Source organism: Argiope bruennichi, chromosome 2 (assembly GCF_947563725.1).
Source record: "Argiope bruennichi chromosome 2, qqArgBrue1.1, whole genome shotgun sequence".
NCBI classification, from domain to species: Eukaryota; Metazoa; Arthropoda; class Arachnida; order Araneae; family Araneidae; genus Argiope; species Argiope bruennichi.
This window is the reverse complement of record NC_079152.1, coordinates 45,714,035-45,741,728: the sequence shown is the minus strand read 5'-3', so window position 1 is coordinate 45,741,728 and position 27,694 is coordinate 45,714,035. Positions and strand designations below refer to the sequence as shown.

The window sequence follows — 27,694 nt, the reverse complement described above, 5'->3', positions numbered from 1 at the left end:
TCGGAAATTTCGGAAAAAAAAGTGATATTAAATATGGACTGAAATTGCATAATACTCTTTTATTCTGTTATCTCTTATTTAATCTCGTATTTATTTTGGTATAATACCACTTCTCACCTTCTGATTTATAAACTGAATGGTATTAAATAGTATCTATACTTCGTTGGTTTTCTTGCTTTGAAACCATTTATCATTCTTAAGCCATTTGTCTATTAGTTTTCTTTCATAAAATTTTGATATTTTGTCTATCTCAGCCAGTTTGTCTTCTATCATTAATCAAATGCTTACAACAAGTGATCTAACATTTATTTTAGTTTATAATATCCATATTTGTCCAGTGTTAAAATTAGCTGTAGATTTGATTAATGTAAAAATAACAATATAATAAAAAATGATTTTTTAAAAATCTAAAATGCCTTTTAAAAAGTTTATTTTATGTTAACTATTGCCTTTTATTTGCTGTTCCTTCATAGTTCACAGTGTTTTTGCCAATATTAAAATAAGGAATTTAGTATGCTGATAGTTTCGCCTTTAACAATAAAATTTTATGTTCGAAGATAATTACTAGGCCGTAAATGAAGGCATTTCTCTGCTATTGTTGAGAGATGGATGTATTTCAAGCATTTCATTTGATGCTCTAAACTTTTCAAATTAAGGATAAATTTCCTTTAACGCTTAACAATTTATTTCTTTTTAACGATTTTATTTTAATTAATATACATTTTTCTATTCGTACAGGTTTTGTAAATTTAATAGATTACAGACTTTGGTCTGGTAATTCAATAAAGGCTTAAAACTCATTTTTGACAGCGGCTGTGAAGATTTTACGATTCTAATTACAACAAAAATCAACTAGCGTATTTTAAAATGTCAAAAAGTTATCATAGGTAAAGAATATAAAGTTTTTTTTGTTATTAAGTATGCAAAATATCTTTAATTTGGTTGAAAAATCTATAATATTACAATTTAATTAAGAGTTCTTATTAAATACATATCATGCAGCAATGCTTAATAATTTGTGTTTTTGGTTCCTTTTTTTTAAAATTTAAATATGTCACATTTACTTTCACTAATAATTGAGGCCAAGCTACATAATAATTAAATGAATTTTGTCTGCAATTGCAAATATAAGTATTTTGAAGAAATTTATAAGATTTGATTACAGTTTTGGAATGAATTTATATCTCGTATTGTATGAATATTTTCGCAATCTATAAGTTTAGAAGAATCAGAATGCATGATCTCAAAAAATAAACATTTAAATGTCATTTGAGGTATTAATATTTACGTTTAAATAACGGATCGAAATACATTTATTAGTTAATACTTAATTCAACATCCTGATGACCAGATAGAAAATTAATTTAAATTTGTGTGCTAAATTAATTATGGACAGACAGTTGCGTTTTTCTTCAAAAATTATTGTTAACTCGAAAATTATTTTCAATAAATTATCAGTTTTCAAATAAGTGATAAATGGGCGAAAGGTTTTGACACATATTTTTCTTTTAAATTACTGCATAATGAAAACTCAAAATACATATCTAAATTGTCGTAAAAGTAAATAACAACTACATGCTAAAGGCTTATGGATATTTTTAACGAAGTTTTGTCAGCCGAAATTATAACGTATACAAAGATTTTCAATGAATAAGAAAACTGAAATTCTTCAGAAAGAAATACGACGCCATTATTGAAGCATCTTGATGTCATTTTCTTCATTTCTAAAGTTTATTGTTGAATGAAAATCCTCAAAAGGGGTCGTCGTGCATTTTCTTCTAGTATAACAAGAAAAAAAATCAGTTTTTTTTTTTGTTATATTTTTGAATTCCTTTCTTTGAGGCGGTAGAATTTATTGTGTCTCCTCTTGTGGAATGGGTATTCTGCAGTTTATGTCCTCAGCTTGTTATTGAGTTCGACATATACAGCTTTGTAGAAGGTATTTTATTTTCCTTTGAGAGCACTTTTCACTAGTCGTAACAAATCTTTGCTCCCAAAATCCTAATGAAACCCGTATGAAACATTCTTCTGAAAAGAACTATTTATTTTATTCTTAAATTCAGACAGTTACGTAGGAGGCACAAAGCAATTCTGTCATCACTAGTGTTCGACACAAAGTTATAATTGAAAATGATAGTTCAATTACAAAAAAATTATAAATCATTTATTAAAATAAAGTCTGATAAAAATTTACGCACATCTAACAATATTTCTTCAGACAGAATGTAGTTTCGACTCATGACAATAGTAAAAAAATATACATAATTGTACAGATTTCACTTGTTACTCAAAAGCTTATTTTTTCGATTTTAACACTTGAATATTTTTTTGAAATTATTTAAATATTGAATTTTAATATTCAAATTTCCAATAAGTATTCTCATTTCACGAAAGATTTAAGCACAATCTCGTTACTTATTTTATTTTAAATTGAGTTAATTTTGTTTCTTAAATAACATTACAATTTATTTTTATTTTAACCTTTTCATTTCAACGAAAATGCACATATTTTTAAAACTTATTTACTTCTAGTTTAAAAGGAAATAGTGTGATGATTAAAATTAAGACAAGATAACTCTAAAAATATTATTTACTTTAAGTTTTGCTGAAATTATTACGATTTGAATAATTAAACCAATTTTCATAAAAAAAAGAAAACTTCTGGGTCAAGGCATTTCATTTTTGTGACAATTATTGTCAATATTTAAAAGATTATTAACTTATATTTAAAATAATTCCTATTCAAAAAATCAGAACTAAAGAATGTTCGCACTTTTTTAATAGAGATTCCATGAATTATAATTCTCTTTTTTAGAACAAAATAAAAACATTCTTAAAATTAAAAAAAAAAAATGCAGGATGGCATCAAATACACTGATTCGTACACTGATCGGCTATATCTTTTAAAAATGCAACAAACCCTCTGGGATATAATTATTCAGGGTATTAATAATTAAAGGCATTCATATAATAGTAATAATTTAATCTATTAAATTAAGGCCTATTTCCATGCAATTATTGCGAAGCAGCATTTTCTCGGAGGTGAAACATGAGACTCCCCGATGATTGATACCAGTACCACTGCGGTAATAACTTGACCATAATATTAAATAATAAAGTTTCAATAAAAAAATTTTAAAAAACCTTATTTAACCACTGCTATTTTTGTAAATGTTTGTTTTCTATATTCTGATAATCTAACCCGAAAAAAAAAGCGAAAAGATTATTCACTCTTGGTTTCAGAAAGAGTATTGTTTGCGTTTTCGCTACATCAAATAAAATTTCCTATGTAATTTGTCATTAGCTTAATTATTTTAAAAATCAATAACAAAAATTATTAATTGTGTTATAAATTTTTAATATTTGTAAAGTTTAAGACTCTTGAATAAAGTAAAGTTATTTAAAAATCTATATTTAACTATTTATTTCTTTTTTAATATGATAAAATAACATACATTTTCATAGCCTTCGTAAATAATAAAAACTCGGTTTATTCATGACACGAGCAACAATTTATTTCCTCTTCGCGTATCGTGAAATATTTTTCTATAATCAAGATGGTACTGTTAAAAACATAAGTTTATCTATTAGCCAATCTAATATAGTTGGAAAAAGGAATTTTTCTAAATAACAAGTAAACATTTCATAAAATCCCTTTACTTCCATATATTGCAGCAATTTCAGTCTTCATATTTTGGAGAAGTGTACTTAAATATTCCGCACTGTCTATGCCTAAGTTATAGATTGAATGGGGCTTATGGATTTTTATTTTTTTGAGCACTTGAATTACTTACAATAGAATTTCATGGGACGATAAAAATGTCCAAAATTTTTATGAAGTAATTGAAACAATATTGTCTTTAATGAAGTTTTTTTTCTTTTATTTCGGATATTAGAAATTATAAACATTTATTTAATATAAAATATAAAAGCATAACTGCGTCTCCAAGGACTTAAATAATTTCTTTCAATTTGGAGGTTTATAAAATAATTCTTTAGCGAAACAGATTTGTCGAGATTGGAATATTCGCGTATTCGAGTTATAACTTCACTTATTACTTATGGAATAAGCGCTTTCCCTTCTTCCGTGTCATTGGATTTCTTTTCGCCGATAGTTCTTTCTGTCGTTTCTATCGCGTCATTCTATTTTAATCTAGAGACAAGCATATAGAATCAAATACCTCACACCAATTTGCCCTCTTGAGATATTTTTAATACTTATATATCTTCTAAAGAGTGAGGTTGTATTTTATGTCATTAATCATATTTTATATCGATTGCTACTATTTTCGACGCATAACTCGACTACAAATATAAAAGTAAATGAAAATATTTAAACAAAATATAAGTAAGCAAATTATATTTATAAATAATTATGTACATGTTAAGAACATCATATTGAGGAACATTTATCTGATAAGTTCATCATTTTATACTTAATAAAGTTTAGTTAGTGTCCTGATTTGACATTACACAAATGCTATTCTAGAATGGCTACTGCAATTCTGAACCATGGTCAAATGATTAAACCAGTCCCTGAGATGATAATCATAGGCAGACTTCTTCAACACATCATATGGATGATATTAGATCCTCGCTATATTTAGTGCACATCAGACTTCAATTTCAACACAAAATTAGACCAGACTTATCTAATATTATCCTGAAATTACGTTACTAAGACGCCAATGCAACCTAATTAATTTATACTTTTACAGTTTATGCACGTTTCTATTAACTTATGCATTCGCATATCTCAATTATTTAAAAAAGACCCTTTATTTTAAAAACCCTGTTGATTTTTTTATTATGTTGTAATCAGTGTTTATAAAATGATTTTGTTAAAAATTTGTACAATACATAAGAAATATAAAATAAAGGTTACAAATTTATTGAAAAATGTTAGATATCAATGCTCATTTCCTCCTTCACAACCCCTTCTATCCTAAAGTAGAATCTGCCGTTATGTGTGCTAGCAAAGCTCCGCATGCGCCAGCTGCTAGGCGTTTACGTCACATGTATTCTATATGGTTGAAAATAGTCCGATGATGTTCCCACCCTCTTTCATGTTCTTATTTAATCATTTTACTGTTGTTTTCGTGTGCGTTTTGCTCTATAAATAAATGTTTGATGTTTTGCAATATTCGCTTCGTAAATCTTCAACGAAAAATATATTTTCTTATATTTCAAATGATCATACCTATGCAAATAAACAATCATAATATTTATGAAATATGTTAAAAATTATCAGAAGCGAAATTGTTTTAATCGTTTTAGCAGAAAAAAAATCGTTATATTTGGAGTATGTCTACTTTTTCATACAAATAGCATGCAAGCTCTATTCTAGCATAACAGTGAATTATTATCTATATATCAAATTTAAGGTAAATATTTATAATATTTAATATTAAAACATATACTGTCTTCATACGGAAAAATAAATTTAACTTAGCAGTAATATAAGCTTATATCAACATAAATTGAACATACGAAACTTAAGCATGTAGCAAAAATATGCTTATAGAAAATTCTATTCTACTTTATGCATCTTTAATCTTTTGAGAAAATTGAATCCTTTGACGGAAGAAAAAGAGAGAGGGGGAAAGCAGGATTAAATATAGAACATTGAGGAAAACAGAGCTTACATTTAGCCTACCTTCACGGGAGGCAACCTCTTATTTAGGCGACCGTAATAAATGTCTCCCAGCAACCATTCTCTGGGGATGAAAATCCCCGACGTTTTGGAAGGTTGCACGAGGCGGAAACCCGAGATGTTAGCTCGCCCATGTTGAAAATCTTGAAGATCTACTGTATGTAAATCCTGAAAATATATGAAGAAAATTCTTTACTAGATGTACAAGTAAAGAGTCAGTAAAGTAACACGAACGGATATTAAACGAAAATGAAAAGTAGTAATACCTTAAGATACAAAATATTTACATAGAAATTTATCTCTTCGTTATCATTGGTTATTTAAAATAAATTTGTTATTTTTTAAATATAATATTATATAATTTCTGATTTACACGTATAAATGATACATGACATGCAAGAACAATTCAAACACTGTTCGTTGTAGTCAAATATAACTATTGCAGTTCTAGTGGTCAAATCTAGAAAGACATATGATAGTGGAAGCAAAAACACATGAGCATTGAAATGTTCTCCCAAAACATCAATTATCACATATTAGTAAGGATTACGGATGAACTTCTTATGTTGTACAAAAGTTGATAGGAGTGGAATCAACTGTCAAAATTGTTTTAGTAATTCACTTCATAATCTTTAAGAACTGCCAATGACAATCTTTCACAGAAAAAATTATGAAGAATCCAAAAATGGCAGCCAGTCTTAAAAGAAATCTGGCAAATCCACACGCACTGCAACTGCAATTAATAAAAGCAAAGCTTGAAGTTAAAATCTAGGAACGATTTCATTACACGTGAATTTATTGTGAGCTATTTTACATCTGAGTAAATTTTTAGTTTCATTTTAAGGATCGCACTATTATCGTTTCAAAAATATAGCTTTATTGAATTAACACTAGGAATTAAAATTAAATTCTGAACAAATATATATGATAAACAACAACACACAGTAGTTTAAGATTGTAGCCCAAACGCAAAAACTTTTTTGCACAAATTTAATCCTTAATTCCTTAAAAAGACAAACTGAATAGATAACTCTTAAATTTAAAATGACTCGAATCATGATATTTTAAAAGCCTTTATATAATATTAAGAACAATTATTTTTTAGTGATTATGTTATCATTAAACTGATCATTATCATAAAAAAATAAATCTTCTCCGTCAAAAAGAGCTCAAGACAGAAACAGGTTTGAGGAAAGTAATATCCATAAAATGCCGTTTTAATCATAATTAAAAATAATTTAGATCTTTATAGTAATTATTCCGCCATCTATCATAATTATAAATATTGAGAAATCAAGAAGCGAAATTTTCTCTTAGCTACATTATAGTGCAATTCAAATCGAATTAAATTTTAATTAATAATTAAGTTCTGCAAATATTAAACTAATATATTATCATCGAGGAAAAAAAATGTATAAAAATTCAAAATCATAGAACATACGGAAGTAAGAAAAAATAATTCTTAAAAAAAAAAAACTCAATCCTTTATACTTTAAAAAAATAAGCTATATAAATAACTTTTAAACTTACAATGAAACGATTCATAAATTTAATTTTTTCGATAATTTATTTTTCAATATTAATATTTTTATATAGAGTATAAAAATATAAATACTAAATGATTATCTGATGACTTGAATTGCGCTGAAATTACGTTGGTTTCTACTGAAGTGAAAAACTAAAATCATATTGATTATATGCTAGTATTTTCGATTAATTAATGCTCGACATCAATGAATTTGAAATTAACAAAATATGACTGTTTGCAAAACTACTTATTGTAAATATGTATAATCAGATTTCTACAAGTTTTTTTTCAGATTTCTTTAAATAAATGAAGTGAAATCACAATATTTTGTAATGTCATGCTTACCAGAGATGTAATAAAATAGTTGTGGTATTCTGTCATCATTCCAAAGCTTTGGGCCTAGAAGAAAATTACATTTGAAAATTTTTATCAGTTAATAAAAAAATGAAACAAAATTTTCTGCTTGGGTTTGAATGTAAACTTTTTTTTTGTTTTAAAATTTCATTTTATTCAAGTACAAGCATTTAGAAAGAATCCGCATGATGGGAAAATTCAAGTTTAATTAGAAAAAGTAATATTTAAGGTAGCACAATTCTTTCAAAAAATATTTGTGAAAGTGAAATTTTAATTCATGGTTTTATAATGAACGATTAATTTACTATTAGTGAGTAAGGCAAAAAATGTGGATTTTGAAAGGAAACAGACAAAAATATTTACAAAAAAAAAATAATTTCGTGTGAAAAAGTATTTGGAAAAGCTGTTGAAAAGGAGACTGTTAATGTCAAAGAATAAGAGAACTGAAGAATTTCAACACTGATATTTTAATGATTAATGCAGGAAAAAGTTTTATTGGCTGTAAAAATTCCGATACCAAACCATTATAGATACATTTATCGGTTACAGAAAAATATTTTTTCTCTCTCTCTTGCTCTGTCTCCTAAGCATATTTGTGGTAAAGCTTATGGTTTTTCAATATGTGTTTCTTAATTCTAAAAAAAATTAAATTATGAACAGTTCATAACGCTGAATTTGCGTCGAGAAATTTTGTATTTTGAGATTTCTTACAAGTATATTTATGCTTATGTGATTCAAAGTACTTTGATTATACCAGCAAAATATGGATTAAGAGTTAAAAGTCTTGAATTTATGATGAGGAAAAATTTTCAAGGCTGATAACGTTGAAGCAAGAAAAATATCTGTGGTTCAGTGATTTGTTAAAATCGATATTGTTAACATTGAAGATATGATTTTAACAATTATTGATATGATTGACGTAAAATCCAGAGTTCATAATTAGGTCTGAGTGATGCACAGCTTTATCAGCGGGATATTTCGCCTAACATATATCGGTATTTCTCAATGTATCATTATTTCGTTACTTATTTATTGCTACTATAAATTATAAAGAGCACATTTTAATATATTTGCTAATATTTATTATAACAACCTACTCTTAAAATACTTGCTAATCAGAACAACTTAAAATAAAAAGAATTTTCATTTTACATATAAAATTCCGCAATAAAAATAATTACGTAAAAGTCCTTTGAATAAAGCTTGTAATTGTCAAAGCAATATTTGCATTTTGCACTTTATGATATTCTGTTTATTCAGTAGTATAATAATTCTTAAAATTTTACTTTATTTGCTGTTGATTCAGAAAATGCGATATATTTATGTTCTTAACAGGTAAAATTAAGTAGTTTTAATAAAACTTGAATTCGAAATATAGTTTCATATCAGTATATGCATTGCATAAATTTTTATTCTTACTTGAAAAAATATCATTGACATATTCAATTTAAATCCACTAGAATTTTAGGAATTGAAAGAATAGAAAATTAAAATTAAGAAGGCTTTCTTGAGGAATAAATTAAAAACTTTAAAATCACCTTCCAATTTTCGTTTAATTTTGAAAGAATGTGTTAGAAATACGCCATATGTTATCTCTAAGATAAATTCAACGAAAAAAATAGCCAATATTCAAATAAAACACTAGGTTCCCGCATATTATATCTATCATCATTTTTAATTATCTATCGTTCATTTTTAACTTATTTTATCAACATTTTGACTTATTATGAAATTTGAAATGAAAACCTGAGAGTTAAAATATAAAGAATCAAAATTATATCTTTGTAACGCATTGTAATCATATATTTCATTAAATGAAAATTCCATCTTTGTATCTCGCTATAATACTATCTTGCATTAAAAGCGCTGATACTAATCTCCCTTAAGTACATTATTGTAAGACTTCAAAAAGTGTTGTATGTTTTACTCCAGATTGTATGATATCTCTTGTAGCTTCATATAAATATTTAATTTTTAATTCCAATGCATTATTGAAAATTTTAATTTTGTGCTACTGCTTTGATATTTTATTTTTATATCTTGAACACAGAATTTCAAAGTTATCAGTAGTACATTGTTAAAACATTGTTACTGTTAAAGTTATCAGTAGTTCAAAGTTATCAGTAGCATTTTTGTTTTTGTGGAACATTACTCATCATATCTTGGTTATATTTAGTTGTTAATGCATTACTGCATTATCGTACAATAAGTAAATGTTTGCATTACTGACTAAATAAAGACGCATTTCAATTTAAAGTTTATTTAGTAAGGAGATTTATACATTGTTCTCTTGGTTTCATAGAGCATTGATACAAATATTTTTTTAAAAATGCGAATTATGACAGTAAAAATGTTTACAAAATTATTACTGTAAATTAGGATATTTCGTAGTTTTAAGAAAATTATTAGAACAAGAATTAAAAAATAAGACTTCCTTTTAAATAAAATTATATTACAAAATCAGTTTTGTTCTTTACTATGAATATATGTCAGTAAGTTTTAAGTGAATTTTAATTACAATAATAATTGGACCCTAATATCTGAATTAATCAATTGGACAAATGTTATAAAATGAATTTAAAGTGAAAGAATGTTTAGCATTTGTTGTAGAACAAATATATTTGGAGTGCAGTAAAGTATTAAAAATTTTTACGCAATTTTTTCATCATTATTTCTGTAAAAGATTTCAGTTCTTTAAAATAAATAAAGCATAAAAAATATATAATTATATATAAAACATAAATAATATTTCTATATATCTAAAATTAAAATATGCACAGTTCCTTTATGATATTTAATTATAAAACTGTTGCTGGCGTCTTTTAGTTTAGGTCACAGAAAACAATTTATTACAAAATAAAATGCGTAAAGCAAATATTTTATATAGGAAAATATAGCAATATTTATAGAAATATTAACAAAAATTATTGCACATGAGTGGAAAAAAAAACCGTGAAGCGCAACAAAAATAAAAACTGAAAACGAAAACCAATTTTGAGTATCGATTTATTACATCAATTTTTATATCGTGACCCGTGATTCATCGTCATGTTACTGATAAATCAATATTTTTTCAAAAACTAATGTAATAAAATAGAATTTTTTATATATTGATTTTTTTTCCATAAATCGAAAATTGATACATACCTATTCATAACATACATTCTTTTATTACTAAACATTGCACAAATTATTAATTTATAATATTTCAATTTTATTTAACATTTCTTTGAAAATCAATGCATTTGGATAAACAAAAATTATCCTTGTACATAAAATGAAGCAAGTGATTATAAATTACCGATCCATTGCAATTTTAATTATAATATATAAAATGTTAGAGGCCAAAAACTTAAATTCATCAGCATACCATAAATTCATTTCAAAACATGAATTGATTACTAATTTAATTTATTTAACAAATAAGATTATTTCCTAAATTGGAAATGCTGTCTCAACCGCTTAACTGTTTTGCCCGTATGCTATACGTGCATCGATTTATCGAATTTTGATAGTTCTAAGCAAAGAATAAACCATTACGATTATAATTCAACATTAAAATTATTTCGAATACATATATAAGTCAAGTATTGAATGGATTTCTATTTGAATCAAAATAAGAAAATATTCCCAAAATAGAAAGTGTTATCTTATTAGATAAAAAATAAAATAAACTAGTTAAGTGATTAATTGGTGTACTTTACATTGATTTTTTTTCAATAAAAAATTATCCAATTGATTGTGATGTAATTTTACAGAAAATAAATGACATTGGATTTTATATTAAATGGAATAAATGATTTTATTAACACATTTAATCAACCTTGTTTATTTTAATAATACTGTTTCTGAGAAGCTCATTACTCCCTAATGTTGTATCATTACTTTTATTTTATTAAAAGCCAATCTTATGTTTCTAAATGTTCTTAATGTTTTTTCGTTTAGTTTTGAATTTCAATTTTTAGATTCGTATAATAAATGGAGATGTTGTTCGTCTGCAAAGCAATCGTGATCAGTTTTTCAATAGTTCATGGTTAGCACGTTGATTCACTTCTTTAGTTAGACTCGAAAATTTCCACTTTTAATATATTCTTATTGAATTAATATTCTAGTTTCATTCACATAGAATCAAATACTGATTTTTAATGTTGTTTTTGATATAGAATTGCATATTTCGCGACGTATTTCTGATTTAATCTCATAGCATATAAAAACCTGTATTACCCAAGCGTGAAATTAGAGAATTTTCAAATAGGCTGGATTTGAAAGTTTTGTATTTCACTGCTGATAGAGTTAATCTTGACTATTGCATTTTCATTTGAGAAATAAAAACGAAATAATGTATAAAATGCGTATTAAATTCATATAATATTTGTTCTATAATAAAACGTTTTTATTTAATTATATATCTTTATTCTATATGCGTGATGAGTTGGACATTTTTAATCAAATAATTCTGGGGGTATTTTCCTGTTATTTTATATAAAATTATCAATATATTAATGATTGTCATGACAACTGGACAATATATAATTTGCTGCATCATCCAGAACTTTCATAGTCAAAAAATTATTTCGTACTGTATCTGTAAATTTAATTTTGCATATAAAATTACATTATTTATCTGAGGAACTTGATATTTTAAATAACCTTTTTTTAAGTTTTTAGTTTAAGAAAGCTTACAAACTTTTAAACCCTATTGTGTTTTTAATGACATTTATTTAACTTTTAAATTATTATAATTATTTAATGCTCTTCAAATTAAAAGTAATTAATTTATTATAAGGATGTTTATTTACTACTTGTAAATTCTTAATATGCTTTTTTTTTAAGATTGGCTACATTTAAGTTCTAAATTCCTAATGCAATTTTTAATGTTTTTAAGCTTAACTACCAATAGTTTTTTTCTTTGAATATTTGTAGCTTATCCTTTGAGGTTAAAATTAATTTCGTAAGAAGAATTTTTTAAAAATAAATGATAGATTTAATAAAGTTAATTAGATGATTAAATTTATTTTCAGCAGAGAAGAAATATTAATTTTATTTTACTGCAGTTAACTACAATAAACACTTCCATACACCATATTAACTATACTATATATACCATATTACTAATCATTTGTTAAACAATTATTTGAGAAGCTGTTTTTGTTCTAATTATTGAAAGTTAATAATTGCAGAGATAAAATTTATAAATATTTTATACATTAATTAAGAAATAATCAAAATGCCTCCGAAATCCTTAGGCTAAACTAAAGAATTTTTTTGGATAAAATATAATCATTTTAATAATTAATCCGTTTTTAAATATAGATAAGTTTAATATGAATTATATCAATCAGAGAAGTAAGATGTTATTATCATAAGTTTGTTTAAATTCAATATTTTTATATAAAAATAAAAATTGATGAATCCTTATATTCCAGGTGGCCTTATTAAGATATGCTTCTATTGAGAAAAAAGCCTATTTGGGTGAAGTGACGAAAGGAGAATCTAAGATCTAATTTATGGAATTCAGTTTCACAATCGGAAACAGCAATAAAGACTGCTATTTTTTAATGTGTAATACCACGACAACTCCTATTTCTTCAGCAAAAACAATTTATAATAAGGCTAAAATAATTTTTTCCAGAAATGTTTTATAAGATTTTTTTTTAATTGCTATGAATATCAGCAACGTCTAGAAATTTAAATCATGGAGGTTATCCCATTTTTTAATTGCAGAATTTAAAAACATTTTTCTTTTTACTTTAATTATCATTCAATTACTTTGCACTAAAATATCCTGAAAAAAGTAAGTTTTTATTGTTGTATTAGAACCAGGAATTTATGTTTTCTCATCAAAAGTAGTAGAAAAAAACATCACTTATAATATTGAAATTTTGATATATATATTTTTTTCAAATTGAAATTTCAATTAAATTTATAATTAGTTTTAATAAATATTTAAGAATTATCATAATGGAATGCAATGAGGCCTGATTTTATCCTAATCAGAATGTTTTTAATGTCTTATACTCTTAATCATTTTGATTTGTGTTTCCGAATTTGATAATAAATACTTAATTTCCACTTTCAATAATATATATATATATATATATATATATATATATATATATATATATATATATATATAAAAGTAGAACTGGATTAATAACTAATAAACTATTAATATAATATCAATTTATTTTTAAATAATCCGCTATATGGCGCTTAAACCACAGAATCAAAATCTAATTAAGATTAATCTCATAACTGAAAATTATCTTGCGGACATAAGTAGCCTTAATTCCTCATCATGGAATGCACGGACTTTTTCGACTATTTCTCATGAAATTAACAGTGAAAAATTTATGATACATTTTCCCAATTTAAAAACATTAACAAAAGCTTAAGCAGATTAGGACTTATCTAATTAGAATTAAATCAATAAATTTTCTAAAATATAATATTAATCGTGACTATTATAAACAACGGAACTGACCATGGTTAATATCTCAGACAGGTGTGACGCCGGCACATCCAGAACGACGTTCGTCTCTCCTTTCTTACTGACATCTTTGAGCAAATTCCGGTATTGAAGGCCCCTTTCCAGAACACTCAAGGTGATCTTGATGTCGCCTTCGTTACCCATCATGATCAAATGTTGGAGGCGGGGCAACGCTGAAAAGAGTCAAAAATTTATTTAATTAATCTTCCTGAAATAATTACTTCGCGAGTTTATTATCTAACATTAATAACAGATTCAAACTAATCGAAAATGTTAAACTAATTATATTTATGTTTCAATAAATATTACATCATTAATAATGGAATTTTGAATTACACTATAACAATACTATACAACGAAATTTTAATCTAGAAGTTCAAGACCACCATTTTCAGTGTAATATTATTTTGAGATTATATTGTTATCGTTTAGCTAAGTTTCATCATCCATTGCATACAGTACTTAATGATTTTTTTTTCCAAATTCAAGCAGTTTAAAGATAACTTTTAGCAGAGTTAGTTCACACTGAACTGTTGTAAAATTTGGCTTTTTCTTTCTTGTCAGTTTTTTCTTTAAAATGATTTGCTAACAATTAAATAAAACATAGTCCAATTTAAAAGAAAAGTAAAGAAAAACAATAAGTATACATACTATTCTAACATATTTTTATTATTACAAAACAGTCTATCTCGTACGTACTTCATCCTCTCTACACAACTGCAACCGTCATAAAATATTCATTCCGTCTCATTTGTTGCCAGTCTCAGTATGAAACACGTTCAGATTGGGTTCGAATCACTTGAAATAAATGGTTACGATAATGGGGAAAAAAAACAAAGACGCTCTGCACCTCGAATCCGAAATCAAGTTTAGTTTTATTTTTTTTTCAAACTACCCAATGAAATATATAAAAGATTCAAACAGGAATAAATTTCTAAAAAAGAATTTTTTTTCTTTACTGGTCTCACAATATACCTTCATTTCATTTTATGATGAATTTCTCTCAGTAATCATTTAAGTAGATTTGAATCTCGTCATTGCCTGGATTCGAAAAATATTGGTTATACTTTCATGAAGCTGATTGAGCATAACCTAGGTGGTAAGCGCATAGTTTCTTTATTATCTTGTTTGAAGTGTCCGATTTAGGGTATAGGCCCTAGGTTAAAGACCCTTATTTTTTTCGGGACCTCTAGAAAGATATTCTTTTTAGCAAATGTCACTTACACAAACTGTATTACTTATAAGAACTTATAAAGGACCCAAATCTCAAATAACTTAGGATCTCATTTAGTCTAAATCCGACCGTGACTGTAACTTCAAACAAAAATGTTTATCGTCATAACTTCCAGAAAATTCAAAAGTCATTTGGAAATGAATGAGTTGCCGTCTTTTTGCTAATCAACCTAACTTAAACATGTTTCAACAAAGGTAAGTTACCGCTCTACTTGATTGTTCGTATTATAAAGTGAAAGTACAGAAATTAATAAAAATATTTATTCTTTATATAGGTAATATTTTTAAAGTTATATCTTCTGACACAGAGTAAGTGTCATTATTTTAACATTTCACTGAATTTCAAATGAAAATTGGTGATGAAATAGTTCGAATCCTAATTTACCTCGCAAGCAATGCAAATAACGTCTTTCATAACGCTAATTAACTTCGTCAAATTTTCAGTAACCCTATAAACTGATCTCGTACGTCAACGCCGAAATTGATAATTGTAGTTAACAAATCTAAAATTATCATAATAGATTAAATAGTTTGTAATAATAACTGAGAGTATAATTATGTGTTTAATGTTTGAAATTGGGATCTGAAAATTTATTTCATTGGTTTGAACGAATTTTTTGTAAATGAGATAAAAGCGTTTGTCCAATTTGAAAAGCAAGACAAAATTGCAGAAAGCATGTAATTCATTAGTAAATACATACCTTCGGCTTACTTATAGGAATGAAAATACTTAAAGTGTTATATTAAATTTAAGTATTATGTAAAGTATTATATTAAAATTGAAGAATATGACACTTAAGAATTTGTTATGACTTTCAAGGTATTCAGCTGTACTCTACCAAACAACATTATTTAAAATATAATTTGAATTTTTTAACTTTGCTTCAAACTAAGTCCATTATTTCATGAATATATCTTCAAATACAATTAAATATTAGCCTATTATTTACAAATATTTACTGGTTAAGCAAAATTCTCTTTTCAAAGCTATTGAAAATCTTTGGTCATACTTTGCTAAATTATTATTAATGTATTAATCAGAATCATATCAAGATACTTAATTTAAAATTTCTATGGCGTATACATAGTGATTCAAAAAAATATTTAAAATAATACGAACATAAATATAGTTAGGGAAAACTGACAAATAGAATAAAAAGTCAATAGCATAATAGAAAAAGCTTATATTAATCCCTGAAATACAAATTCATTAAAGCACACATAATGGAAGTAGATATCTTAAAGTGCGTATAAACATGCCTGGTTTCATGCTAATCTATAATTCTTTTTCATGTGTTTCCATACATTCCGTTTATTCTTTCATTTTGTCAAAAGCTTTCAACAGCGCTATAAAACTTGCAATGATTCATTTTAAATCGGAATAATAGAAGTAAACATAATATCAGAATAAGAAGTTATTCATTTTAAACTAAATATTGACATTAAATTATAAATGACATGGACATTATATTAATTTATAACTAATGGATAAATGTGTCGTTTTGTATTCAATTGTTTGCAAATAATAGTATCTTTTAAAAATTTAACATGCTACAGTTTTTTCTTATAGATTCAACTCTTAATTAATAATACCGTTCTACATAATCATTGTAATTTATATAGTGAATGTTTACTCTGTACGAAGTTATTATATCTTTTTGAAATGGCTTTATCTTTGGGAAAGAAATATAATATAATCTACTACTTTTAGGACAAACAAATCTGTTCTAGAGGTATGGTATATCTTAAAAAAAAAGATTTTTCTTTAAATAAAATATAAATTAACTGAATGTATTATAAAATAGCCGGTTAAGTTTTTGTGTTAAGAATTATTTGTTATATTTTATGATTTTAATATTAATGTGCGCAACATATCATTTTGCACTATATCTCTACAATTTTCTCATAGATATCAATATATATTTTAAATCAAAGTACTAAAAATTGTATTACATTATTTTCATTGGTGTTGAACCAAGTGCAATTTAAAAGAAAATTGAAATTATACATGTGTTATATATGATTTTTTTCTATGGATATCTATTAATATACACAACATTCCTACTTGTATCCATGAATTTTGTATGTATTATAAAACAACCTTATCTTTTTAACGGTGATAGTTTAGACCATAAGATTTCTGTCCAAGTATAGTTGAAAGGCTATGCACAACTCAATGAGGCATGTTATAGTGCTATTTATCAAAGAATTTTGGAATTAGCGGTTCTATCTCGTAAACGGTGAAATCGACGAGAAAATTTCAACGAGAAAGTTGTAGAGATATAGTGCAAAACGATACGCTGCGCACATTAATATTCTAAATATCAAAAATAAGCATTTATTTGTGATTTCAACTCTATCGAGTCTTGAAACTAGAGCAAATCGAGAATAAAAACACTTTAATGTTTACATTTAATTTGTGCTGTGGAGCAGCGGACCCGTAAGTATTCATGAGGAATCTATGACGATACATAGTTGATGCCTGTGCCTCCATAGGATATACTATGTTGAACAATGTACAACGAGAAATCCTGTTCACAGTGCAAATGTGTATATGACTAATGGAGAGCGTTATGAGCTATATAAATAAATAATTCTGAAGACAGGCAATATTTTTTTCTTTTTTTTATAATATGACAATTCTCGAAATTGTAACCAAACAAATGTTCCTTTTTCTGCATTATATTTTCAGTATTAATATATACAAAATATATATCTATTAAATCGAGCGTTCTATGAAACTTTGTAAATAAATTGTTCCTCGTATATTTTACCGTTTTCGATACAGGACTGCTAATTATAAAATTTACCAATATGTCTGTGCAAGTAGTCTCATCTAGTAGCGCATTGCCTTTCTACTATACCTGTAAACCAATTTTATGACCTAAGCTATTATTGTTTAGAAATTAGGAAAGCTAACGGATATACGGGGGGAAGTCTGCTATGGGTAAATGAAAAAGAGCTAAAAAATGTAATTTACTATAGAGAAATTGAGCTTTTAGAATGATTTTGCAACTAAACAATAGTATTTAAAGAATTTTAAATTCTTGTATTAAAATTTCTAATTGATGAATATTGTGCTTTTAGGATTTCCAGGTCTAGTCATAAATTTTATTTGATGCCTTCTGAACACGTTCCAAACATTTTGAGTCTGTTTAAGTCAGACATACATGCTTATTTTAAACATGGCCAGAGACTAGATATATACTTGTTTACATGTGGTTAAACTAATCTCTTTGCCAAGACAGCTTTCCGCTCGATGCACTCATACTTTTTTTTTCCTTCACCTTCACCGCCTCTCAAAATTTCTCAACTTCACCGTCGTTCGGTTTGCAAGTATTATTGCGCAGATATACGAAAGCCATTGACAGTTCTTCAGTTCTACGTTTAGAGCAATCTATAGCATGGTAAATGTAATTGATTCAATTGATAAATTTTTGCAATATGAAATCATAAAGCAGATTTTAAGAATCGTTGAAATATACATATTCCAGAAGTGCGAATTTATTATTAATAAAATAACTTCTTTATTGCTTTAAAAATAGAAGTAAAGCTAAACTAAAAGCTTCATTTAAATAAATGTTTTCCCTATTAGCTAGCTTCCCTTCCAAGCACGAAAATTCGATTCGCAACAGTCGTTAGGTATGCATTTCATTAAAAATATCACACGATGTTTTCACTTGAGCATCGTTTTATACAAAATTCCTATAATATGCGTAAGCACAAAACATTACAACTCTTCAGTCACTTGTCTCGTGTTGTTTTGAAAGATGTGCATGTATACAGAAGTCATTATTCATAATTTACTTTTGCCAGAGATCTGAGCCTTGTATTCCCAAGAGCTCATTATTATTTGAAGAGCAGCATCGCAACATCACGTTGCAATGATTGCTGCAGTTGGCGATAAGCGAAATTCGGAAACACTTCTGGAACAATAAATCACTGAGAGAGATCTCTATTCTGAGAAAATCGTGAGTTATTCATCAGTTCTTCCAGCAAGAGGTGATTAGAGTAATAATTTTGCATTGATAATAAATTAGTTGGCAACAGTGTGAATTTATCCGGCCCACTAAATTCACGCAGGCGAGGTGCATCCAATTAAAGATGAGATCTAGGAGTTGATTAAAATAAAAATGGAGATGAATAATATCGGGATTTATCAAATGAAAGTGTATTTCTGTTAACATTTGTTTATTTCCTGATATTTCAAGTAATTATCTTCCCTATTACTAATGAATAATCTGAGGAAATCTGTTGATGTTCAATTTGTTTCAATCATTTATGCTCATGTTATTATTAAATAAAAATATCTTATGACAAAAACTAATTATCACATCATATGGAATTTTGATGTAAGATGTACAACTGTTGGCGACATATGGAATTTTTATAAATTCACATATACTTGCATTTTCATGTAGGATGCTCAATGAATAATCATAAATTTTGGATAAAAAGCAAAACATTTAGGTTAAAATGTAAATGTCAGAGAAAAAAGATTTACCTAAATATTTAGAACTTCTCGCAAGCTCTTGCTATTCTCCAGATTTTTTTCTCGAATAAATATTTGAAGAAGTTTGGAGGTTCAAACTACTATGTTTAATTTCTTGATTATTGAGAACCTTAGGTGCGACATTTAATCAACGGAAATATTCTAGCCGAATATTTCTCCCATACTTTCTAGTAAAAATTCCATACACCCCCTCCACGGCATAAAATTGTGGCCCTTCAATAAGGCATGGCATTAGTGAACAATAATTAAAAATGTGTAGCGTGGATATGAATTTTGAACCAACTTATTTAGTACTATTTGAACCAAAATTTGCCATGGAACTACATTTGTAATCATATGATAACAAATTTAATTTTATTGACTTAAATCATTGTGGTTATGAATTGTTTGCATACAGGCGAAAATACATATTAGAAGACACTCAACCCTTTGAATAAATTTTGATTCAAAATTTATATACATTATAGATATGTAAGAATATATATTATAGATACTAAACTTATGTACCAAATTTTATCAATCCATTTCCTTACATTTTATAACTATTAAGTTTAGTACTCGAATAGCAAAGTATTTTCCATCTGAATTTATTTTGTTCAAAATTTGATAAACATTCACAGATTTTGTATTAAGTCCATATTGCAAATTTTATCCGCCTGAAAGCATTTTTAATCTATGTAAACAGACAGGCAGATAGATGGAAAGTCAGACAGACAAACAGTATAATGCTCAAAAGGTATTTTTGGAGTTCAGGGATTTCTGAAAGTCGAGATTTGTCAAACTCATTCGAATAAACGTTTTTTTTTTTAAATTATACTTGAACACAAATTTCCCATTGCAATATGTGTACCCAATTATTTGCAGAATATGAGTTTCCTCGAAACCAGTAATACTTCAACGTATTAATAGTTCAAAAAATTTAAAGAAAAATATATAATTACAGTACTCTACATTTTGAAACACTACAAATTTAGTACTGGTTCGGAAGTGCACGGATTTTCATCCTAATTTTGATTGAAACTAAATATTATTTAATGCACCAAGAGTATAATACTTCTTGCCAGTTAATCATGAAAGGAAAATAATTTGATGAATATTTTATTGTAACGTACGGGAAGTAAAATATCACATGTGCCTATAATAACTTGTTCAAATATATTCCTACCTTTCATTGCCATTTAAGTGGCATTTCAGAAATCATTATACAAAAGTATGTAATTTATGTCGGGTAATAATAGTTTCTAATCAAGAAAATAGTAAAGATAGATGGCCAACAATGTATCTAAACGGTTAAAGCAAACATTTGTTTTTGAGGAGCAAAGAGATATTGAGTGTAAAAAAAAGTTTTCAACATTTACTTATATTTTGTCATTAAAAATTGCAGATTAAAAGAAATTTATCTATACTTCCATTGGTAATTATTAGAAATAGAAGTTTTCTGAATCAAGGCATGATAATTATTTATTCCATGAAAACTTTCAACAGTCGATCTTTTCTAATACTTTAAAGTCCGTCTTGTAAAATAAAATTTTCAGTTAAGAGCATCGGATTTCTTAATTTTCCTTGTTTTGAAACTTATGTATTTTAATAAACCTATTTTTCAAATTGATAAGGCTTGAATTTCAGGGAAAGGCTTAAGAAAAGGAAATACTTAGAAAAGAAAATAAGGATTTCAGGTAAACAACATTTTGCTTTAAATAGTGTTAATCTTCAAATTATACATATATTTTTGAAGATATTCTTTATTTCCTTAAAGAAACGTACTTTGTAAGAATCTATTATATTTTTATGCTATTTACAGAAAATTCCTAATATTTGGTAACAATTACTTTTTGTGGAAATAATTTATTCCAGAACTCGCTGTTTACGAATTAAGCTGCCTTTTACGAATTACTTTATTTGAAATAGTGATATTAAAAAGTGACTGACATTCTAGAAGATGTAATATCTAATCTTGCAACATTAAAGTTTTTTTGATGATTAATTAAGAGTTTGATATTTTTCTTGGAATAATTTAAAAAGTTTATTTTCAGTTAATAGAAAATGAATAAAATCGGAAACACATTTCTTTGTAACGAATAGATTACTGATATAAACATTTTCTTAAATTGTGTATAGAGTGATTGTGAGTGTTTAGAGCTTATTAATTGATGTTTTCATTCGGAAATTTAAGTATTGCATAGCATTGTTGACAGTTTTTGAAAGGTTAAAAATCATGTTTTGAAGAGAAGGCAGATTAATGAAATAATACTTCTGAAAATAAACTTTCTACAGTTTCTAATGTGCCAGATGCTAGTATTTTCAGTGCATATGAAGTCAAATTTTGATAAATATCAAAACACTTAGCTAATTACACTGATTATAGAACTTATTTTAGAAACAAGTTAAAATCGGTGAAATATAAAGTAGCGCAAAAATTCCAAATTAGCGAATTTGCTCAGACTTCAAAACTAAGAAAAAATTGTAAGGCATTATGTACAAAGCTAGTTATTTTTAATCTGTTAATATTATTTGTATAAATATTGTCACGTAGATACTTTTGTGTGGAACGCAATGCCACACACAAGAAGTAGAGCTAAACCAATTTTTTAACTCAACTCTGAACCGAGAGCATAGTGACTGACAAATCTTCTTTCATACTAGCAGGGAAAGTTCCAGAATATTTTTCTGGTAAACTAAAGAAATGTCCAGAATCTTCTGGAACATGAAATAAAGGCAAAAATAAAATCAAGGAATTAAATATTTACACAGACTATGAATCGTATTGTCTCCAGCGGGATTCGAACTTACAATCTCTTGATTATGAGATCAGTGCTGTGACCATTCGGCCATGGAGAGTTGACTGCCTTTTTTCAATTCGGCGATATTATTTTGCATACATGTTTTCCGTTCAAAACGTTTATGAAAATATTGAGTCCAGATTCAGTTGAATGTGTTGTTGTTGCAACCATTGGTTTTGATGTTGGGGAGTCACAAATGTTGAATAGAAAAATCTTTGCAATCAATTTTAGTTAAATTAACGGGGTTTGTTGCATTTTATAGTCTGGGAAATTTCACGTGTTATTAGTTTCTATGTAATAACTTAACAAACATTAAATACATTTTTCTCAAACTTATTTTGTTTGATTGGTATTTTCTATTCCATAAGGATTTTTTTTTTCGTTCAAGATAGTCACTTGAAATTTTTTTGTAGATGTTTTCATATATATATATATATATATATATATATATATATATATATATATATATATATATATATATATATATATACTTATAATATAGCTCAGTGTGTGTGTGTGTGTGTGTGTGTGTGTGTGTGTGTTCTACAGGCCAGACCGTTTGATATACAGCTATCAAATTTGGTACATGTATACCTTGGGGATTGGGAATGTGCACCTGGGGTTCCTTTTTTCGAATTTTTAATTAGAATTTTAATTATTAATTAAAAACTAACTTTCCCGCCAAAAAAATCTTCCATTTTCCCCACCGCCAAACGAGAAAGGCTTCAGTTTTTTTTTCTCCCAACAGTAATGAGGCTAGGGTTAAAATTTTTCGGCGGATTATTTCAATCGATTCTGTTTATTTTCTTAATGTTTGATGCATTTAAAATTAAACATTGTTAATGAATCGATCTTTCAGATTCATTCTGAAGTACTTTTGAATTAAAATAAAACAGAATAAAGGAAATTAAAAATTTCTAATCCGCATAGCGTTACCCCAACTGGCGTAGAAAAAATCACGTATTTGCGTTACGTAACCGGCGAAGAAAATTCACGCATGCTCATTCTGTTCTGATTGTTGCCATGGCAACCGTTATCAATCGATGATTTAAATTGTTTTTGGGTTAGTTGCATGCTTTTGTAAGTAAATTGTATTTATGTTAGTTATATATTTTTTGTATATGCTTATAGTTTTAAGTACATCGTTTTTTAAGTAGTTTTTTTAAAACCTGTTTTAAACCGTTTATTTTAAACGATTTGTTTTATTTTCTTAGTGTTTGATGCATTTAAATTTAAACATTGTTAATGAATCGATCTGCTCATAATGAATCTAAGAAAATTTTGTTGACCAACTCTTGAGATATTACATAAATTAAAAAAGATATTCTTTAGTGCCCATAAAGTTTAAACGCTGAGTGACTCTATTTTCAGTAATCAGATTATAAAAAAAATGCTTTGTTTCAGTAAAAAATATTATATTTATTGAAGATTATTTCTTTCCACTTTAATTTAAAGCATAAATTCTACGGGTGCTAATAGAAAATGAGAGAGATACATATTACGTTATGACTGAAGGCCTTTATAATATTTTGAATGAATTATATGATAATCAAAATTTGAAGTTTTAAAATATTTTGATAAAGAAGCTATTAAAGTAGAAATTGCATAAAATATTTATTTATTAAAATTTTAACGAACATTAAGATTGGCGAACCGGCTGGTCGCTAAAGGCGGCTAGTATATAATATAACAAATTTTTTTTTTTGTGCAATTATATATTGAGAAACAACATATAAAAAACTAGAGCCAAAAGCATAATTAGTTTCTGATTTTAACTTCATAAACATTAAATGCATTTTTCTTAGGCTTTTTTTTTTATGCATGTATTTTCTATTCCTTAAAGCTTTACTTATGTTCGAGATAGACACCTGACATTTTTTTGGATGCTTTCATATATGTAAATTAGTATGAGTCTGAGGGTTTTAACTATATTTTTAAAAATATCAAAGTTAACATTTTTAAAATGTTTTTTTTTTTGGGGGGGGAGTTAAATTTCAAAAAAATAAAATTTAGTAAAGAGTCGGATCATAAATTCCATACTAACTTTTATCTGTGGTATTATTATAAATATAAATTGCTTTACATAATTAAAAAACACTTATAATTAAATATTTTATAAAAAAATTTAAAACTTCAAAATTTCAATTTAAAAATAAAGGTGCTAGATAAGTGACCTTTTTATAAGTCAAAATCAATTTAAGTAACTTATGATATTTTCCATATATTAAATATTACTGTCCTCAGAAAATAAATTCGAAAAAAAGGTACCATGTAGCTTTATAATGCATTACTCCGTGGTTTGAAAGCTGAACATTCATGTTTCAATAATTTGATCGAATTGTTTTATGTAATAAGCCAACCTTCTTGAATTAGGCGATTTTTTTAGGAAGAGTTAATGCTCTATTTTACAGTGAATTAGTGACAATGATAAAGCTTTTGTTTCGAGGGTCTGAAAGACAATCTTTCCTCGATTCCTGGTCATATATGATGTCCAGGAAGTTAACACAATTAAATTCAGAATTTATCATTTAACAATGCAATTTCATGTAGTTAAAGCCATCCTTGTTTGATGTATCATGTTAGATGTTCACTGTATTTCAACTGAAAATCAATTTAAGCTTAATAAATGCACTCACTTGTAATCCATTTTATTAATGTTTACAGAAAATGCTCTAACATTTCTACGGGCACAATGTGCGATTTAAATGTAAATAGAACTTCATTTAATATTTTTATTTCAATTATTGCTATCATTTAAATATGCTAATGATTTGCGACAAAAGCACTCTTTACTTTTTATATTCCTAAAAGTATAGTAAAGCGTAGAATAGGACGTGCAGGTGCACCATTGTAATGAAATAAATGAGTGTTTATATTCTTTGAATAAGAATAAAGGAAAATGGCATAGTTCTTTTATATGCGCGAATAGAAATCGCAAGGAAAGTTAATATATATTTCTTCTACTCGACAAAATTCTACAATTTCCTATTAAAGTATTAAGTAAAAGTTGTTTTAATTCCAATTATCTATAATATGAAGAAATAAGACCAGAAAAAATAAAACTTTCTGTGGTGTCTTATTATTTAAAAAAATTTTTTCATACAAATTCTATCATTTAATTTTCAAAAGTTATTTCCAAAAATTTAATGCTTTTGATGTCTCATGCGTGTCAATTTCTTCTAACATTAACATTTTTATTTGTAAGCACTCTGAAGTTTGCCGCAACTTCAAAGTAAAATGCTGCTTTGCGAACTTCTTTCTTAAACATGTTTTTGATCAATAGATGGCTTTTAAGTTGATTATTTATAAATTTTAGATGAAAGGTGTTTTAAATGGAAAAAAAATACTATTAGTATGAATTATTTTTATTATCCATTTTTTCTCTTGAATAATGGCGTAATATATATATATAGGATTAAAATAAGAAAACATATTTAGTGTTTTCAGAAAAAAAACTGTCTAGAAATATGTGAATCAACTATATATATATACGAATCGGTTTTATTTAAACATTATAAAAAAGACTATAATTCATTTTGGATGAATGAACATTCTATCCATATCCTTTTTTTTTATATTCCAACATTATGGTAAGTAAAAAAGTTTTAAACAAATTTTGGAATTTAGCAATAAAAAATATTAAATAATTTAATTATTTATTATTTTATTATCCTTATTTTATTAAAAATTATGATTTCAAATATTTAGATGTCAAGAAATTAACGAAATATAGGATTTTATTATGTGAGAATATATTGTTTTGGTTAGGGAGTTTTGAAGCTCTCATACTCAATGAATAATTGAAATTCGAAATCCCGTAGGCAATGGATAAAGCATAAAAGGTAATTTCCATCTTCATCTTTTAATCGCATATATTTTCTTTTACCTGCTTTTACCAGTATTGCAATAATATTATATATTCTTCTTTGAAAGCAGATGCGTTTTTAAAACGTTGACACTTTTGCCAGTATTGCTTTATAATTACGTATTCTTCTATAATTACGTATTCTTCTTTGACAGCGCATGCTTTTTATAAAGTTGACGTAGAACTATGGCATCATAGCTGTTATTTTCATGGAATGCAATTTTTTTCGGATGAAATTAAATAATTTAATTTTTAGAATATGTTCAAAAAAAAAACTTCACTCACGTTTAATAAGTCTTGATAAAAGTATTTTCTCTTTCCCCCAATGGGGAAATATTCATTTATTTTTAATTGGGAAACATTGAAGGATTTTTTTTTTCTTTTAAGATCCTGTTCTAAGATTAATCCATTATGAAACTGTTTTATGATCTCAGAAATTAGGAAATAGCAGTTTGTGTTTACAAAAATATTGCTTTCATAAAAATTCTATATAAATTAGAGAAGATTCGTGATTGTTTCAAACCGTTTAAATTATTAATCAAGACAAGTAATGACTTAAAAAATGTTATTACATGATAACTTGACATTTGTGATCATAGATTTCATTTTTACTTTTTTTTAGAAAATTCTTGATTCTGGGAAAATATTGAATACTCAGGCCGTTCTGAAACACCTAAATACATTTTTAAAGTATCAAAGGACTAACGGGGAAATAATATATCAGTCAGCACTGCTGAAACAAACACGATGACCCAATTTCGCCAGGAATGGTAAAGCAAAGTTTACCCCAAAGACTGCACGGCCGGTCCAAGACACGATCGGACACCACCAGGCAAGCCCTCAATCTTCCCATACGGGGTTATACAGCATCCAAGCTATTACATGCATTGCCCGAAAAACGGTAGCATTTAATACATTGTTAAATATTTTGAATTGACATGGCTCAACCCAATGTCGTATATAGAAAGGGGTTGTTGTAATTGATTCGGCCCAATTTCATAGGGATAAAGTAATACAATAAAAGCCACCGTTGAATCGTGAGGTTTGGATATAATGGATAAGAACGATTATCTTGGAGAGCCGAAAGGGTACTCGTCGGAGACATTTTAATATTAAAATATATAATGCACAAGAAATCCTAATTTAGCCTGTTTCTTTGTCTATACATTTTGAAAGTGTATGAATAATATTTATTTAGTGGGTGATAATTTATTACATACTGTTTGTCGTCAGCTTTTTCTTTCAGAGTTGTGAATTAAGATCAAGATCATAATTAGT

The 27,694-nt window shown here is 26.6% G+C and overlaps 1 protein-coding gene and 1 long non-coding RNA gene across 2 annotated transcripts in view; one reads left to right on the top strand and one right to left on the bottom strand.

Moving 5' to 3' along the window:
• LOC129962014 (glutamate receptor ionotropic, kainate 2-like) overlaps window positions 1-27,694 on the bottom strand; it is a 220,625-nt gene that overhangs the window by 108,856 nt on the left and 84,075 nt on the right. Inside the window, exons 4-6 of the mRNA XM_056075680.1 lie at window positions 14,020-14,198; window positions 7,527-7,580; window positions 5,657-5,821 (exon numbers count right to left, since the gene is read on the bottom strand). Of these exons, the coding sequence (XP_055931655.1) occupies window positions 5,657-5,821; window positions 7,527-7,580; window positions 14,020-14,198 (398 nt within the window). The remainder of the gene's footprint in view (window positions 1-5,656; window positions 5,822-7,526; window positions 7,581-14,019; window positions 14,199-27,694) is intronic.
• Window positions 15,392-27,694, top strand: part of LOC129962015 (uncharacterized) — a 33,199-nt gene continuing 20,896 nt past the window's right edge. Inside the window, exons 1-2 of the long non-coding RNA XR_008783867.1 lie at window positions 15,392-15,453; window positions 21,398-21,447. This is a non-coding gene — a long non-coding RNA (uncharacterized LOC129962015). The remainder of the gene's footprint in view (window positions 15,454-21,397; window positions 21,448-27,694) is intronic.